The 18,886-nt window shown below is 37.6% G+C and overlaps 3 protein-coding genes across 3 annotated transcripts in view; 1 reads left to right on the top strand and 2 right to left on the bottom strand.

The window, feature by feature from the left end:
• The first annotated feature begins 73 nt into the window (after window positions 1–73).
• LOC134215322 (prisilkin-39-like) lies at window positions 74–897 on the top strand. The gene is made up of 2 exons (XM_062694536.1): window positions 74–226; window positions 293–897. Exons 1-2 carry the CDS (start codon window positions 218–220, stop codon window positions 578–580), a joined length of 297 nt encoding a protein of 98 aa, XP_062550520.1. The 5' UTR covers window positions 74–217; the 3' UTR covers window positions 581–897.
• A 7,120-nt stretch (window positions 898–8,017) lies between these two features.
• Window positions 8,018–18,886, bottom strand: part of LOC134215320 (uncharacterized) — a 39,726-nt gene continuing 28,857 nt past the window's right edge. Inside the window, exons 2-3 of the mRNA XM_062694533.1 lie at window positions 8,451–8,548; window positions 8,018–8,380 (exon numbers count right to left, since the gene is read on the bottom strand). Coding sequence (XP_062550517.1) covers window positions 8,039–8,380; window positions 8,451–8,459 — 351 coding nt within the window. The 5' untranslated portion in view covers window positions 8,460–8,548 and the 3' untranslated portion in view covers window positions 8,018–8,038. The remainder of the gene's footprint in view (window positions 8,381–8,450; window positions 8,549–18,886) is intronic.
• LOC134215319 (glycine and tyrosine-rich protein-like) lies at window positions 14,518–15,003 on the bottom strand. Its single transcript, XM_062694532.1, has 2 exons — window positions 14,908–15,003; window positions 14,518–14,840 (listed from the first exon to the last, which is right to left on the bottom strand). Exons 1-2 carry the CDS (start codon window positions 14,914–14,916, stop codon window positions 14,550–14,552), a joined length of 300 nt encoding a protein of 99 aa, XP_062550516.1. The 5' UTR covers window positions 14,917–15,003; the 3' UTR covers window positions 14,518–14,549.

The raw sequence follows: 18,886 nt of genomic DNA, 5'->3' as shown, positions 1-18,886 counted from the left end.
GGATCCTGCGTGGCGATCTTCACTGTCTAGCCAAGCCGTGAGGCAAAGTGCGAACGCATTTTCTGTGGGAAATAGAATCAGTTTATCTTTTCGCTGGACAGATGTTGGTTTCCGTATAAATATGGAAGCATTCGTCAGGTGGCCATCAGTCAACTACTAGAAATATTACTGAAGTCATCTTCGTCTAGGTTATCAAAAAAATAGAACCATCTGCAAAATGATTAAGGTATAATAGGGATAATTCTTAGTTCAATATAGACATTAAATATGATCCTAAAATCTTTGCTTCCAGATTTTTTGCCTGATCGTTATCCTTGCAGTGGCAGTAGCCCAACCAATGGAAGCAAACAAAAACACCAAACGAGCCATTAACGGAGCACGCTTAGGAGATGCCATGGATGATTTGGAAAAGGCAGAAACTTTTGGATATGGTTATAATCATAATTATTACGTCGTGCCCCGATCATCATATGGTAACTATTATGGAGGATACTACCCGTACCATGGGTATGATTACGGGTATCCATCATATGGATACAATCTTGGACACAATTTCGGACACAATTACGGATATTACTAATGTGATGAGTGACCAGTGAAATACCAAAAAGAAGCTGAATCAACAAAACTGTTCGTGTTATCAACTTTGTACCTGGGTGATCATTAAAATGAAAGATGTGATTTTTAAACGTTAGCGTACTGTACATGTTATTTTTCTAGTTTGAAAACGACAAATTGTAATGCTAACTGGATTAATCTCAAAATAAATCATTCGGATGTGGTTACGAAAACTCTAATACCGAAAACTCTAATGATTCTTAAATCAGTGTTGATTTCTATCGATGTAAATAACAATTAGCAATGTACACAAATTTCAATAAAAAAAATAATCGAAAATCTCTCGTGTGGATTCAATGAAGAAAAGGGTCTTGGGTATCAAATGAGTTTCAAAAATTCAAAAACGAGTCATCTATTTTCTAACCATTGAAAATAAAGTGGAAATGCCGAAATTGACAAGCTAAATGTGCTCAAATATCATTGATTGTCTAGTATCAGAACATAAGAACCCAGTTCCGGATTTTCGGAACACCTGATCTTAGGAAATTTGCGATACCATTATCCTAAACGATTGAAAACATTTGTGAGCAAATCATTAATTAGAAAGTTTAAACTAACGAGATCACGTATTGACTTATTCACTATTTAAAAAAAAAATCTTCAGTTTTTAGGGCTATCCTAAGATGTGCAATAAGATTCGCGGCTACAAAGCAAGACCATGCTGATAGTGGCTGGGTTCGATTTACGATTCCAGATAGGCACCGAGAAGTGATGATTGAACGCATTGTTCTCGCGCATTTTGTGTTGGAGACCATTTTTTTCGCACAGCTTTGTAAAACAAGTCATCAACAAGTGTGCACTCGCGTTTGGAGCCTTTTAAAACGAATGTATCATGGGGTGCAGCCCCCCGAATTAGTTGTTTATCATGACAGCTTGCGAAAAAAGTCTCTTGCGGTATGCTACATATCGTAATTGTTTACAGAGATGATAAGTGAGAGATTTTTTCATTCTATTTTGGGAACAAACCCTGATAACTCCTGTGTTTGGTCCTAAGTGGCCGGAACGATATTCTGTGACAGAGACTGTGAACATGAGAATCTATAAATAGACGCTGAAGGCATCTTACTCAAACCCCACATTCCCCTTCTTCTCTCATTAAAAACGCTAGCATAGGTTGCAATACTTGTTTATCTCCTGGGATATTTTAATGATATGAAGGTGAACATCTATTGCATTTGAGAAGCCGGTAAACTCCATTGAAAACTGCATACCAAAATGAACTTCACAGCAAATGAAAATTCAGCTACGTGTAAAATTACAGTTAATCATAACAAATAAATATACACTCGATATCCAATTAAATTTAATTTAATTTTACAAGCAAGCATGGTTTAAATTTATTTCGTTCCTATTCCGTGCCACAAATCTATACTAGTACGTCACGTCACAAAGTACGTCACGCCTCTAGAGGGAAGGGGAAGTTCAGAGCAGCGTGACGATCCATACAAAAATGTTAAAGGTTCATTGCAAAAATCGTGACGAAGGGGGGGAGGGTAGGTTGAAAATCGCCAATTTTTGCGTGAAGTACTTTATGGATCTTCCCTTTTAGATTAGGATCTAAGCAATGAATGGATAATTAGAGAACAACAAACATACGAAGCCAATGGCCTCTTTTCATTATCCAAGCTTTTAGCAAATACAATTCAAATTCAATTCAAAAACAATTTAAATCCATTCCAAATACAATTCACATTCAATCCAAATCCGTTCCAAATACAATCCAAATTCGTACATTTAATCCAACTTTTAGTCTAGCGTATTATAGTACAGCCTTAGGGGCAAGCCGGAGTAAACGCGACGCGCGATGCGACGCGACGCGACTCACGTAAAAGAATAACAATCGTTATCAACAGGCTGTCAAATTGCATTGTCGCTTGCCCGTTAATCTGAACTTCAACATATTGATGTTGACCTTCCGAGCAAACGCCTTGCAAATGCCGTTTATCTAAAATCTGGGATATTATACAAACCCAAATAAGAGACGCGTAAACTAGTACTGCTACCCAATAACTCCAAACTAAGCTTATGCATAATAAATTCAAACTTCCGCATAGCTTTGTGAAATCCGGCAACTTTATTTATTTTTCAAACTCCAAAATATCTGATCCTACAGGTAATCCCGATATTTTTATTATATTTCTGGATCGTAAACCATTTTCCGTTGGTCTTCCATACGCACCTTGTAGTTTCACAAACTTTTTTTGGCTACCTTTCAGACACGCCTTCTGATTTTCTAAACCACAAACCATTTTCCGACAGTCTTCTAGACGCGTCTTGTGATTTAGCAAACCACAAACTATGTTCCGACGGTCTTCGAGACGCGTCTTGTGAGTTTGCAAACCACATACCATTTTCCGACAGTCTTTTAACGCATCTTGTGATTTAGCAAACCACAAACCATTTTCCGACGGTATTCGAGACGCGTCTTGGGATTTAGCAAACCACAAACCAATTTCCGACGGTCTTTTAACGCGTCTTGTGATTTAGCAAACCACAAACCATATTCCGACGGTCTTCGAGACGCGTCTTGTGATTTTGCAAACCACAAACCATTTTCCGACGGTCTTGTGATTGAGCAAACCACAAACCTTTTTCCGACGGTCTTCGAGACGCGTCTTGTGATTTTGCAAACCACAAACCATTTTCCGACGGTCTTTTAACGCGTCTTGTAATTAAGCAAACCACAAACCATGTTCCGAGGGTCATGGAGACGCGTCTTGAGACTTTGCAAACCACAAACCAATTTCCGACGGTCTTTTAACGCGTCTTGTAATTTAGCAAACCACAAACCATATTCCGACGGTCTTCGAGACGCGTCTTGTGATTTTACAAACCACAAACCATTTTCCGACGCTCTTGTGATTAAGCAAACCACAAACCTTTTTCCGACGGTCTTCGAGACGCGCCTTGTGATTTTGCAAACCACAAATCATTTTCCGACAGTCTTCGAGACGCGTCTTGTGATTTAGCAAACCAAAAATCATTCTCCGACGCGTCTGGTGATTTGGCAAACTACAAACCGTTTTCGACGGTCTTCGAGACACGTTTTGTGATTTTGCAAACCACAAATCATTTTCCGACGGTCTTCGAGACGCGTCTTGTGATTTTGCAAACCACAAACCATTTTCCGACGATCTTTTAACGCGTCTTGTGATTTAGCAAACCACAAACCATGTTCCGACGGTCTTCGAGACGCGTCTTGTGATTTAGCAAACCACAAACCATTTTCCGACGGTCTTCGAGACGCGCCTTGTGATGTTGCAAACCACAAACTTTTTTCTAACGGTTTTCGAGACACCCAATATCATAATTGCAAACCACAAATCATTTTCGACGGTCCTCCAGACGCGCCATGTGCTTTTCAAACTAAAATATATCATTCTTCACAATTTAACCACATGAATTCAACTCACCTCATGAAATCAGTGACAGGATCAAAAAATAGACTGGCAGGATCGCCAAAATGTTGGAACCTGAATGGTCGGAACGAAATTCTGTGACAGCAACTCTCCGTTGATGCGTATGCACTCCACGGAGATCTGTCTAGAAGAGGCAGAGTCATGGCTTACTGTTCGCCGATTGACACGCTGAAGTGGGAATCTATAAACACACGCTGAAGGCATCTTACTCAAACACCACAACTTGTTTGTGCCTGATACATATAAGCGAGCCGGTGACAAGTGCGGTGTAATCATCACAATAGACATAGCCCGCTGTCATCATTGAAACACAGTATGAAAAAAATATAGCCCAGGACATCCTGGCTACGGTCTGGCGATGGGCTAAACAATAGGATGTCAGTAGCCTGCATATAAGCAGCGACTAGGGATGCAAGACATACAGACATGTTTTGGACTTTCGATTTAGGCATTCTGGGCAAGGAATCGATTAGAATACTTATGGGGTTTCCTACCGAAGCCCTGAAAGGATTTTGTTCAGAAGCGCAAAAGTAATCGATTCGAACACCCAGAGGAGTTCCTTCCGAAAGCCAAAAAGAGCTCCGTTCAGAAAACCAAAAAATCTCGGTTCGTAAACCCAAAACAAGTCCTTTCTTTGGGTTTCCGAACGTAATTTTGGATTTTGGAAGCCATTCTATTATATTTCTGGATGACATTTTTTTGGGCTCCCAAAACAGATTTTTTTTTTTGGTTTCCGAAAGGAACCTTGTTAAGCTTCTAAACGAAATTATTTTGGACTTTACTTTCAAACGGATTCCGTTTAGACTTTCGAGATTACTTTTAATGCTTTTGGAAATCCGAGGGGGCTATCTAGGCTTCTGAATGGATTATTTATCTGTTTCTGTACAAGGGATATCCTTTTGGCATTCCGATGCCGAAAAAAGATTCCGTTCGGAAGCCAAAAGGATTTTGTTCGAAAGCGCAAAAAGAGTTAAGCTCAAAAGACCAAAAAAGTTCAAAAGACCAAGGGTTCTCCTTTTGGTGGGGTTTCGGTCACCGTAAAACTTTATATTTTTGGGTTTGAAAAATTTTTCATCACCGATAAAAATCAACAAACCAGAAAATACCAAGGATTCTCCGCTCGTAAGCCCAAAAGATGTCCGTTCCGTTATTTGGGTTTCCAAACGAATTTATTGCTTCAGTGCCTCTCCTCCGGCTCCGAATCTTTTGGACTTCCCGACGGATTTTCAGTTAGAAAATTGCGTAAATATTGTATTGTATTTATGCTAATACCATTGCATTCTTTAAGTAGATGGTTGAAGTACAAACAGTTGAAATTGAATATTAGTAAAACAAAGTACATGATTATTTCGCGAAATCGTTCAATTGATAATGTCTCTGTGAAAATTGATGACGAGACACTTGATCGCGTACGGGAAATTAAATATCTTGGCGTGATTATTGATGATAAATTGAAATTTGACCAACATATTGACAATGTCATCAAGAAAATAGCCAAGAAGTATGGAATCCTCTGTCGACTGAAAAACGAATTAAATATTGCTAGCAAAATACAGTTGTACAAATCAATCATCTCTCCTCACTTGGACTTTTGTCCTTCCATTTTGTTTTTAGCAAATCAGACACAAATATCGAGATTGCAGCGTTTGCAGAATAAGATTATGCGTTTGATTTTGAGATGTAACAGATTCACTTCCTCAACTTTTTTGTTGGATGCTTTGCAGTGGCTCTCAGTGAAGCAAAAGAATTGTGTATTTGACAATGGTGTTCATTTTAAAGTAATTAACGGATTGCTGCCTCGATATTTGTGTGATCGAATTGAAAGAGGAAGTGACATTCATAGATATAACACTAGAAACGCGGAAGATATAAGAACACCATACTTTTTGCATGGAGCTTCACAAAATTCTTTGTTTTTAAAGGTATCAATTATTTCAATTCGATGCCTACACATATCAAACGATGCAACGACATTATCACAGTTTAAGAGACTTTGTGTTTCACACGTAAAGCTGCCTTTTAAGCAGCTACTTAGTTGACTTTTATAATTCAATAAATTTTGTATCTTGACGAAGTTTGACCTACGGATTGTTTGTTTGGACAATTGTATTTTATATTTATTGAGGCCATGATAAACTGTTTTGTTCGCCTCGATGATGATGATGGATTTTATATATATTGACGTAATTGTAATCTGACCTTTTTTGTGTAGTCTACAAAGTTTGAGTCTCGCGCGCAAAGCAGATATGGATGATTTTAAAATTTATGTACAGACTTGCGCATTTTCAACTGTTTAAATGATTCTTCGGATTAGTAATGGGCGATCTGGTAGAGTTTTGTTCCGTGGCTGATACCGAAACTTTTGATATCGACGGAGCGGTAACACAAGTTTTAGTTTTGTTGACGACATAGATTATTAATTTTATTGATGCTTACGAGTGATAAACGTGGTCTTGTATAAACATGAAACGCGATTCTAGGTGGAACTTTTGAAATCTGTGCGAGAGGTATCACAAGTTTTGCATTTTAGTATAAACTCGAAGTATCACTACCGATGCTTATGAGAATCTGTAGATGAAAACAACAGTTTTTTTTTAATTTACATTTTTTGCTGGATAGTAATGAAAAGTTATGTAATTCATATCTGTGATGGTAATCAGATCGTTTTTGTTTTTTGCAAATCTGATTAAATTGTTATTATATCATTCAATTAATTATCTTAAAGATAAATCGTCTAGCTCAAACCTTTGTAGGGGTATGTGGCGGGACCATCATCATCATCAACATCATCAACAACAAATATACATACCCGAGCAGCATAACTTAGTCAAAAATGGTAACAGCAACTTGATTGTGACTGAATATGGTCACATATAAGTTGCATTAAGTTGAACATTATGTAGTGCTTTTAGTGGAATATCTTCACTTGTCATGAGACGAGATAGTATTATCCCATTTAATGCCACCACTTGATTGCAACTTTACAGTAGCTTTAAGAATACGTATTTCAACATTAACAGCAACCTTACTTGTCTTCAGTATCTCGTACTTGACTGGACTAAGTCTTACACCGACTTTTTTCCACGTTGTCAAAAGTGCATGGTTTTTGAATAATTCATGTACCTTCTAAACTCCATATAGACAAATACAAATATTTTGTTGAGATTGATACAGACTTATAAAATTGTATCTGGCATCCCTGGCAGCCGTTGTCGTACCGTTTTGACTCAAATTCCAAACATGACTTATATTCCGAACACTCGATTTTAAATGAACATTTTGGCTTTATTCGTTCAATTTTCTTGAATTCGTTTGTAATCTTCACCCTCAGTAAGAAAACCCGGCGCTAAAACGCAAGTATTCGGAATATGAGTCATGTTCGGGTTTTGAGTCAAAACGGTATGACCAAATGAAAGATTCTTCTTCATTGCGCTCTCTTTCGCTTATTTTTAGACTGTAGTTTTGCATTTGCTTCGATATTTTCACCACAGTACGCTTGACAAAGCTGTTTTCTTCAAATCTATGCTAAAAAATCTGATAAAAATATTAATATGGCTTTGTCATAATCAGAAAAAAAAAGTAAACAAAGAGAGCCTCTCCTTTAGACATTCGACGTTTTCAAAAATCAGGCGAAAATTGTAAAAATCACTTTACACTATTATTTATATCTTATGCACAGAAAAGTAAGCAAAAGACATCAACGGAATATTAAGCGAGGAACCTCATGTCGAATAATTCTAGTTTTATGACTCGGAATTTTAATAAAAGATTCTCAAAGGATCGACAGAGTAGGCGATTCATTGGAAATGCACAGTAAAACACTGCTAATAGCAACCTCAATAAAAAAAATAAATTGGATCCTTGGGTGGCTCCAAATTGTTGAAAATTATTGTTCAATTTTCATTGCAAGATTAAACTGCTGGAAGAACATGCTCTACAGAGAAATGTTTTTTTTTCATATTTATTTATTTTTTCTTAATTTTATTATTGCTGTATCACTTTTAGCACGGATATCCATAACCTTGTCCATAACCGTAATTGGGGTAATAAGATCGGTATGGATAATATCCTCCGTAATTTCCGCCATAATATCCATCGCCATATTGAGGGGCTACATAGATGTGCTGATGGTAACCAAAACCGAACGTTTCAGCCTTAGCCATGTCGTCTGAGATACCTACTTCCGGTGCCGTAGTTGTTGCGAATTGTTCGTTTTGAGCCTCAGTTACTGGTGAAGCATTTCTGACAAGCCGTGGTACAGGAAGAGTAGTAGATGGTGGACCGGTTTTAATCGGAGTCGCGCTGCTTGTCACAATTGCGATAATAACTAGCAAACTGATGATCTGAAACGAGATAATTAATGTTCACTTGTAGTCACAATTATGAAAGATTCTAAAAATTGCAATAAGCTACCTTAATCATTATGCAGGTTTTGGTAGTTCCTTGGGTGAAATATTTTTCAAATTTCGAGCTGATAATTCTTTCCTGAATTGTGCGAATTGACTGGCGTTCTGTGGAGAAATGATTCCATTTTATACTTAACTGAGTGCAGTTGAGATCTTATTGAAAAATCCCATTTCATTAGTACTGGTTTGTAAATAGCGATAGTTTGCGTCACAGATCGAAAGAAATGGGAAGCATCCTAACTCAAATAGCTGTTTGATGAATCACACTGAAGAGTATGACTTCTGGAAGGTGTGTATTTCAAAGGCAAATAAGTGATACAGCATTCCACATATCGATTTATGAAATGCCATTGAAATCAACATCACAAGATCTATCCAAGAAAAGCTTGCTTATTTGTATAAGAGCTGTAAATCTTTGATGAGAGTCACGCGATTATTTGCATATCATAACATTTGTAAGGGTTCAAAAGAAATAAAAATCTAGATCAATAATCAATTAATTTGACATTTATTGGCCTTGTTGTTTTCTAACTTTTATGAAGAACAAATGAAAAAGAGATTCGTTCGAGTGCCCTATGGATCTAATCAAAAAGTGCAGTTACGGATGACTAAATATCACAAAATTAGTCAAATTTTGGAATGAAAGTATAAAGAAATCTAAATAGAGTCCTACATTAAAGAAAAAAGGTAATTTTAAATATTCAAAGTCGATTTACAAAACAAATAATTTGGATGAAATTTGCTCACAAGGTCCCTTATCAGTCGTCCATACATCACAAGATGGGCACTTTAAAATAATACTCAAAGGTTACGCCTAGGGTCTTGTAAGTAAGAGTACCAACATGTCCCGCATTTGACAGGTCTTCTGCTCGTTTAGAACACAATTTTGTATTAGAATGACATATGAAACCTGTTCGAATTCTGACAGTGTCGACACTTTGTATTCCACCCACTTTCTTCGGCACCGGGAATTAAACCCAGCCACCCTCAGCATGGTCTTGCTTTGTAGCCGCGAGTCTTACCGCACGGCTAAGGAGGGCCCTATTACACCCACTTTAGTGCAGCTCAATCGGGTTGTACGCAAAGGTGCCGTAGGACTAAGCAGCTGTCTGCAATGTTTATGATTTATAACTTTGCTTTGTGTGCCTTTAGTGTATTGATATAATACTTCAAAGTCTCAATATGAGCAACAGATGCTGATGGTGTACCGCTGTAACCGTTACCGACGCAAACAGGAACAAAGAGTCTTCATGCACCCGTCAGGAAGCCAGTCTCCCGGTGGCTTGAGTGGAATAGAAAGCCCATCGTTAAAGATAGGGCTGTCAACGGCGTTTGGTTGCCATCCTAGGTGAGAAACTAGAACAGACGCGATGCGATACGACGAGACAATGGAATTTTTCAGTTCTTTGAGGATAATTGTTATACCTTTACATGAGTTGCATCGGACGTCGCGTCTACTCTGGCAGACACATAGGAATCAGCAGAAACGAGCCGAACAAATTTTCCAAAATCGCCTGATTGGCACCAATAGACGTAAACGCAAAGCAGCCGTCAAGCAGAACGCCCCAAAGCTTTTCTCGATAATTTCCCACCTACTATCTCTCCTAACGCCACTGGAGCAAAAAAAATATATATATATATGCGGGATCCGCCGATGAAGACCTCTAATAACTCAAGACGCCATCATTGCGAATGACCCCTAGTAGTAGTATGATGAGACAATTATTGATTATGCTAAATAACCTGAAATCGTATACTTGTAATGAAAACTAATAATATTTAAACTCAATCAAATTCCATGGCGAATAATACTCTAAGAAACTGTGCACATAAAATCTGATTTCCAACGACGCCACGATCAAATGACGCAGTTTATCAATATGGCACACGTGACGCACGACGATTCGGAAAATAAAAAACTCATGAGACCTTTCGAATTGACCAATGCACTCTTTCTTTATCCACACGCCCACAAACGGGGACCTCATTGCGCATCTCGAATCATCGGCAACTCGTTTTGCGGTGGATACCTACATAGTTATGGAGTTCATATTCCAATCCTGCTGTTGCCGTGACGCAAATTTCAATCGCCTACGTGCGACACTTTGGATTTTCTTATTGCCCTAAAAAACAATCGCAAATGGATGCCTACATGTAAAAGATGAAGATTTTCTACAGGGTATCAGTTATTATCTGCCGAAGTTGACAAACTGAGAGTCTGATGGAACATCTTTATAAATCACAGTTCGAAATAATGAAGGATAATTATATTTAAAATTGCAAATATATATATTTTGATGAAGTGAAATCTATTTTTTTGTTCATTTGCTGATTCAAATGCATGTTTGTTGTTCTTAGATTGGTCCTAGCGGCGCAGCCAATGCCAGCAGACCAAAATGACAAATCAGCAGTGCAGCACTAACAAAAATTGGTAAGTGGACAGCAGGAATCTCAAGCGACATCGGCGACATGGATAAGACAGGAACATTTGGTTTCGAATGTCACAGACATTACCACGGATTACTAGGAAGGATACTACCCATACTACGCACACAATCATGGATATGGAGATCCTTACTTTAAATAAAATAAAACCATTTATTTAACAACCATGTTGAATTTTTCAAACGAGAAAAAAATCATGCTAGATTAGGAACTAGACATTCAAGCATTATCTGCGGGCATTGGATGTTTTCGATTTGAGTCAAGACACTGACATCACGTTTGTCATACAAAATATTGTAATCATATGTGTGGATTTGAGACGCAAGTGAAAGAAAAATACTCGGAAGACATAATTTGGTTAATACCACGGTTGGGGACACCATGAAAGCCTTGGTTGATTTGGCAGAACATTTGGTTCAAACTCCAGGACAATTCGGAGATTTTGCCACATATGTCTGGATTTGCGACGCAAATGAAAGACAAAAATTCGGAGGACATACTTGGGTTGATATCTGGACTGAGGACATCACGCAAGCCTTAGTTGATTCGGTAGACCATTTAATTCAAACTCCAGAACAATTTGGAGACCTTACAACATCTCATATGCTTGGATTTAAGACGCAAATGAAAGACAAATATTCGGAGGACATAATTAGGTTGTTACCGCGGCTGGGGACATCATTAAAGCCTTGGTCGATTCGGCAGACCATTTGATTCAAACTCCAGAACAATTTGGAGATCTTATAACATCTCATGTGCCTTGATTTGAGACGCAAGTGAAAGACAAATACTTGGAAGACATAATTGGGTAGATACCGTGGCTGGGGACATCATGAAAGCCTTGGTTGATTCTGTAGAACATTTGATTCAAACTCCAGGACAATTTGGAGATTCTGCAACATCTCATATGCATGGATTTAAGACGCAAATGAAAGACAAATATTCAGAGGACATACTTGGGTTAATACCATGGCTGGGGACATCACGCAAGCCTAAGTTGATTTGGTAGACCATTTTATTCAAACTCCAGAACAATTTGGAGATCTTAGAACAACTCGTATGCCTACATTTGAGAGGCAAGTGAAAGACAAATACTCGGAGAACATATTTCGGATGAAACCGCGGCTGAGGAGGGAATTCTTGGATGACCTGGAAAGGAACGGCTGCATAAGGCATATTGAGTTTGGTTTAATAGATCATAAAGAGCATGAACCATTTTCAAAAAGAGATAACAGCCCTTCGGTTACGTGGGTAGACCTCAAGACATATACTCCAGGAAATTCTTGGATGACCTGGAACAGAATTTAGTTTAATATATCAAATAGGTCAAATAGGGCATGAACCATTTTCAAAAAGAGATAACAGCTCTTTCGTTACGCTTGTAGACCTTAGATCCTTGGTTACGCGTGTAGACTCCAGGAAATTATGGATGACCTGGAATGGAACAATTGTTGAAGGCAAATGATGAATATACAAAGCATCTACTTTGTTCTTTGGGTTTCTAAGAGTGCCTTCTTATAGGCTTACTTTTGGTTGTCAATAATGTTTCAAATTCTTTTTACGTCACGTACCGGCTGTAAAACGAAGTGACGTATAAAAAACTGCCGTAAAAAGAGGGTTGAGTGTAAATTAAATAAAAGTCTCTACACAAACTAGGGTTGAAAAGGTCTGTACAGTACGTTCCTCGTACCACTCTGTCACGCTGTCTGTAAATTAAATTCTTTGATTCAACCTATTCGTGTTCCGCCACATCTTCATATATAAGATAAATCGCTACTTAGATAACTTTTTATGACAACGTCGATAGTCGTGTGGTGGGCGTGTAGGTCTTATTCAATCTCAAACATTACCATGAGAAGAAATTTTTTGGGTTATGCCTCCCTTCAGATAAGTAGTTAAATTGCACTGCCGTAAACTCGAATATAATCTGGAATAGAGTAAGACGGTATAATGAGTTCCGCCAAAACACCTCTGTTTGATTTCTAGAATACTAGGTATAACTTACATGTTAATTGGTAACTACCATTAAATTATTTGTAAGAACATCATATGCGAATGTAAAAGCATTTTTGTATTACATAATGGAAAACAAAGCAAAATTCTAAAAACTGAAAATGTGAAGTAATCTGCAATGCTTGGTTGCCCAACTGAGTGCTTCAATGAAAATTTCCCGGACAGTATAGCAGCGTCGCTTCAAAGTGCTGAGTCAGCTTTATGAAGCGACGCTGCTATACTGTCCGGGAAATTTTCATTGAAGCACTCAGTTGGGCAACAGAATAGCTTGCCTCAGTTGTTAAAATGATATAAAATTGCTTCCACCTTCAGAAATGTTTTTTTTAAAGGATTTTTGATTTGGTAAATTTTTAATTTAAAATTTTAAGAGATGATCCAGCCCGGGCTGAAAATCTCTTTAATAAAAAAATAATAAAGCAATTTAAAATTTTGTTAAAGCGGCTCAAAGTATTTTAAAAAATCCTAAAACAAACACCATTTTGTCAATTTACAACTTTTTTTGTCTCCCAAATCTATATACATAAAAATGAATTTCTGTCTGTCTGAACCTTATAGACTCCGAAACCGATCGGCGTAAAAAATCGTATTCAGAGGTTTTTGGGGTCGGGGAAGATTCTTAAGATGGTTCGAGACCTCTTCCCCCTTACAAATGAAACACCAAATTTTTCATAACTTGAGAATTAATCACAGAATATCAATTTTAGGCGAATTTTTTTAGCTTACCTCAGAAACCTCGCAGTTACTGTAGAAATTCTGTAGAAATTCTGAATGAGTACTAAGCTGCGAGGCAACACAGTCTCAGTGATGGGAAAAAATAAAAATAAATTTCATTAAAAAAATACAAAAAAGGCAATAAATTTAATAAAATTTTCCACTTTAAACGCTTAAAGAGAGTGTCATCTATGGAAAATGCTCAGTTTTATAGCTTTTTTAAATTTCTTTATGGAAATTTTTATATTTTATATTGCTCTTTATTGATTTCTTTATTGGCGATTTCCAATATTTTTTAATGGAAAATTTCTAATTTTTCAGGGGGAGTTTTTCTTTTAGTCGTTTACATGCCGTTTAAATTTAAACATTTATTTCTGTGTACAACACTTCAGGACCTGCCTTCCCACAATAGCTTGCAACCTGAGACGAGACCTGCAAAGAGGAAAAAATGTAACTTCAGCTGCTGCCAGTCAACTGCTGTCACGAACTGTCAGGTGCAACCAGCAGCTTTTTGAGTGAAAGTATTGGTATCCCAAATAAAATATTCCACATCATTTTTGTTTTACCAAGACTTTTTTACTTTAACGAGTATTCCAAACCTTCCGTTTAGCTTGTTAATAATCAGTAATAAACCTGTGTTTTGTTCCCGGTATAAAAATCCTTATGAAAATGAATTAACTATTTCGTGAATTGGATACACATTTATTGTGCTCAGAAGGGCCCACCTGGGGCTTAGGTGAAACAGTCAAGTAAACAGTTGAAACTCGATGGTCAACTGTGATGAAAAGAAGAACAAGTGTCAAAACAAGAGAAAAGAAGCAGCGTCTTTGCAGGTCTCGTCTCAGCTTGCAACAGCTTGCAACGATTGCAAACTCGACAGACAAAACGAAATAAGAAACTCAAAATTTTCAAACAACATTTTTAATTTATTCACAGCTCAGTAATAGTAAGGATATCCATAATTGCGTGCATAGTAGGGGTAATATCCGCCGCCGTAACCGCCATAACCACCATAACCACCATAATATGACCCACCATAATATTGTGGTACAATGTGGTAATGGTTGTGAAACCCGAAACCGAATGTTTCCGCCTTTTCCATATCGCCATCGTCTGAGACTCCTGGTAGCTGCATTTCCTGGTTTGCGGGTGCTTCCGGTCGGTCGTTTTGGTTCCCTGGCGTCGGATGAGCAACGGCCATCGCCAGAAAAACGAACAAACAAAAGAGCTGAAAATTGAAGTTACAATTAACAATAGTGAGGATTTTTATTTTAACTTTTGTGATTGTAACTAACCTTCATCATTTTGAACAGAATATTGAATCCACGGAGATATTCTTGAGAGAACTTAGTTTGGTATCCTTGCCAGTCGGTAACTGATGCTCTCTAGGGAAATGCTACCATTTTTATATCGTTCTCACGTACCGGCAGATCTTCGAAAGCAGCGCGGAAAGGTATCACACAGATAAATTTACAATTTGCGTCACAGCGACAGCATGATTGGAATGCACCTTCGATAGCAATGTACCCAGTTTGTCACAATGCAAATAAAAGAGATACCTAGTGCATTGGGCCGAAAGATGTATTCCTGGTGCGATTTCTGGTGCGCATATTCCAAGTTTTAGATACGTCATTGGGGCCCTCCGTAGCCGTGCGGTAAGACGCGCGGCTACAAAGCAAGACCATGCTGAGGGTGGCTGGGTTCGATTCCCGGTGCCGGTCTAGGCAATTTTCGGATTGGAAATTGTCTCGACTTCCCTGGGCATAAAAGTATCATCGTGCTAGCCTCATGATATACGAATGCAAAAATGGTAACCTGGCTTAGAAACCTCGCAGTTAATCACTGTGGAAGTGCTTAATGAACACTAAGCTGCGAGGCGGCGCTGTCCAGGGTGGGGGTGTAATGCCAATAAGAAGAAGAAGATACGTCATTATTTTTTTTGGAAACCAGATTTTAGAAAATAGTTCCAATATGTACTAAATTGGGTGAGTAATATTGGTTATCGAAAATTTAATTTGCGTAATCAGAAGACAAAACTTTTATAAATCCATATATGCGAATATTGACTTATTGGCTTATTCTGTGCAGTCGATGGGTTATAATAGGGGTGACAGGGGTAAATTAGACACCTCAACTACTGCTACTGTTTATCAAATGGCTACCAAGAAATTGCATTGTTCAATGCAGATTTGTCAAACCTTATTTTATTAGTTATCAAAGCCTGTTGTGAAAAAAGTTGAAAAATATTGAAAAAAAATAATATGACCAGTTAAAATTAGTCCAAAATAATTCAATTTCGTTTCTGGCGGGGTAAAATGGTTCGATAGGGTAAAGTGAACAATTTTGTAAATAAAGCAAATCAGTCGTAATATATATTTTGAACTATGTACATTAGACTGGCCCAGGAAACAAAAAGTTGTCTAATTCCACGGGGCACCCCCCAGGATTGTGTCTTTGGGTAAGAAAATCAATCTCTGAAAATTTCAGCTCAGCCGCTTGTTGCATAAGCTGGCGCATTTGATTTGAAGTTTGTATGGGGATTTCGGCCAAAATGTATAGGAAAATACACCTCCGTCACTCATTCGATCTGGAAATTGGTTCTGATTGCTCGATTGACCTCAGAATTGCAAAAACGGCAGTTGGTATGCTACAGAACAATTTCACAGAACATTGTATGATGATTAAATGAACTTTTATATAGGTTTCGGCTGATGCGATTCGATCAAAAAACCCAAAAATACACAAATCAGCTCCTAATAAATCAGCCGAAAATTATAGTAATCTGGGCCAGTCTAATGTACATATTATAAATGATATTCAAAATGTTACCTCACTGGTATCTTCAGCGCTATGTCGATTCATTAGGGTATGTATTTTAAAGTCCTTTGACAGTTCAAATAACTGTGAAAAACTTTTTCTAATTTACTTTAAATCAATTTGCTGAAAATGTAACCTCTTTACTTTATAATAAGACCCATACAAATATATGAAAAATAAAATCCTGATTTTACAGTTTTGGCTGTATATCGAGCATTCTCGCAAATTTTCAATTCTAAACAATGCAACCTGATTCCCCATGGAATGCAGCTTGTTGCGAGCCTTGCAAGCACAAATCGTTTAATGGTAAGTGATTTAAACATTAGTGTTTTTTAGTACTAAAACAGTACACACATACATATAAGTATACACAGGGACAGCAACACCTCATATCGTTAAGCTGACTCAATTGTTGTCCTATCAACGTAAATATAGTAGAAAACTAAAAAATAAAACGAAATAATCATTCAAAAAAGATTTTGAATATCACTGGAAGACAAATAACGTCAAGGAGTGAGCCTCCAGACAGACTAGACTATGCCTCTTCCCTCTCAACCACGTATTATTCATTGATATGCAAAATTAAGTGGCATATATTTGCGTTCCAAATACACACCTTCCAGCCTGCAGCCCATTTTTGTCATGTCACTAATGATTCATTCGACAACGATTTGAATCGAGATGCCATTTCTTCTGCCCATCTCAGTGACGCATTTCTTCCGCTCAGTGACGCAAGCGCTCGTGATTTTCAATCCTTTGCTAACGACATTGGATTTCCCGACGGGGTCTCAAGCGTTTTCAGTTTACTATAAATTGGAGAAATTTCTGCACAAAACGTCAGTCAAATCAAAAATACCGAAAAGGGATAATCTATTTAAAAATTAACGCTTACAATTGGCATTTTAAAGCTATTTAAAATGATAAAGGTAATAAGCAAAACCATTCTCAGATTCACATGCATGGCAATAATACTGAATTCATTTGGTCTTAGATCATCAGCTTTCTGGCAATCATCGCATTTGCCACAGGTAGCGAGATGCCGATGAAAGTCGGTTCACCATCTACTTCCCTGCCACTTCCAAAGCTTATGCGCACGATAAGAAAGGCCCCCGAAGTGCCAGTAATGGACACACAAGTTGACGATCAAATCGTGACAACTGTCGCTCCGGCGGAGGCAGGTCCCACGGATGATATGGCTAAGGCTGAAACCTTCGGGTTTGGTTTCCACAAACACATCTACGTTGCACCTCAGTACTACGGAGGGTATTATGGAGGATACTATCCATACAATTCGTATGATCCAAGTTACGGTTATGGCCAACCGTATTACTATTGATAGAGCGTTAATAAAACTAGTGAAATGAAGAAATATGCGTATTTTATATTGATAATGATTTTCCGATATATTAAGGTGATTATACAATCAAGCCCGTGGTGAATTCCGAACTCACCACAAGTTTTTCTACTCACATTTTCATAAGTCCAAATCTGACATAATAATATTCGTACAGCACTGAAATTAAAGTCGATTGTTCAGCAAAAATAAGCAAACAATCTACCAATGTTTCACACTCATGATCGTTATGGTTTTTTCAATTCGTGCTCTTGAAAAATCACTAAGAAAAGCTCGTGGTTTCCAAGATGACCGATTTGTGACTTTGTTGTATAATCAGCTTAACCCTACCTTCAATTTGATATTATTGATTAGGAATTTTTGCATGAAATGTATTCTTGTTGGTAAAATACAAATGGAACATAGATTGAGGACGCGGCTTAGACTTTCTACTTTTCTTTCTCTTTTCAAGTGGAAGCCTGGAAGAAGGAAGGTCGTTCGAATTATATAGTCACTTAAATAGCCCTCCGCCCACTTTTGTAAAAAATAAACTTCACTTCATGCCTGCCATATCCTAACGGAACTATAAAATCTATATGTACTGTAGTTTAGCCTACGTCTAAGTTTGGAAGATGATATTAGCAGTTTGCACATCATTGTATTGCAAATTTTATGCGGTCTTATCCTAAGTTTAGACAAGGCAAGTGAATTGATCAACTCAGTTGAATTACATCGATTTGACCACGAATTGAACGTGTCCAATCCACATGATTAATTTACTTGACTTGAACGAAAGTTGAACCTGCTAAACTTTTTCATTCACCTTGAAGAAAAAAACAAAGCAAACTGACATATTGAAACAAAAAAAATTAGAAGGGTTGTGTAGAAGACATGATCGCACGACGTAAACTACGTATTTAATAAATCGGTGCATTGAAATTTGAAGTATTGTCAGTCTACTATAGGGCAAGTGCGGTCAGACTTTCAAATGTTGATATCAGCTAATAACGTCGTATATTTGAGTGTTTTGGATATTTAACAATCAGCGAAGATGCAGAACTAGTTATTAGATACTGTGCGTCATTTGATACTATACTATGTTTAAAATTTACTCGTTATTTGTC

Source organism: Armigeres subalbatus, chromosome 2 (genome assembly GCF_024139115.2).
Source record: "Armigeres subalbatus isolate Guangzhou_Male chromosome 2, GZ_Asu_2, whole genome shotgun sequence".
Lineage (NCBI taxonomy): Eukaryota > Metazoa > Arthropoda > Insecta > Diptera > Culicidae > Armigeres > Armigeres subalbatus.
This window is presented reverse-complemented; position numbering and strand designations above follow the sequence as displayed.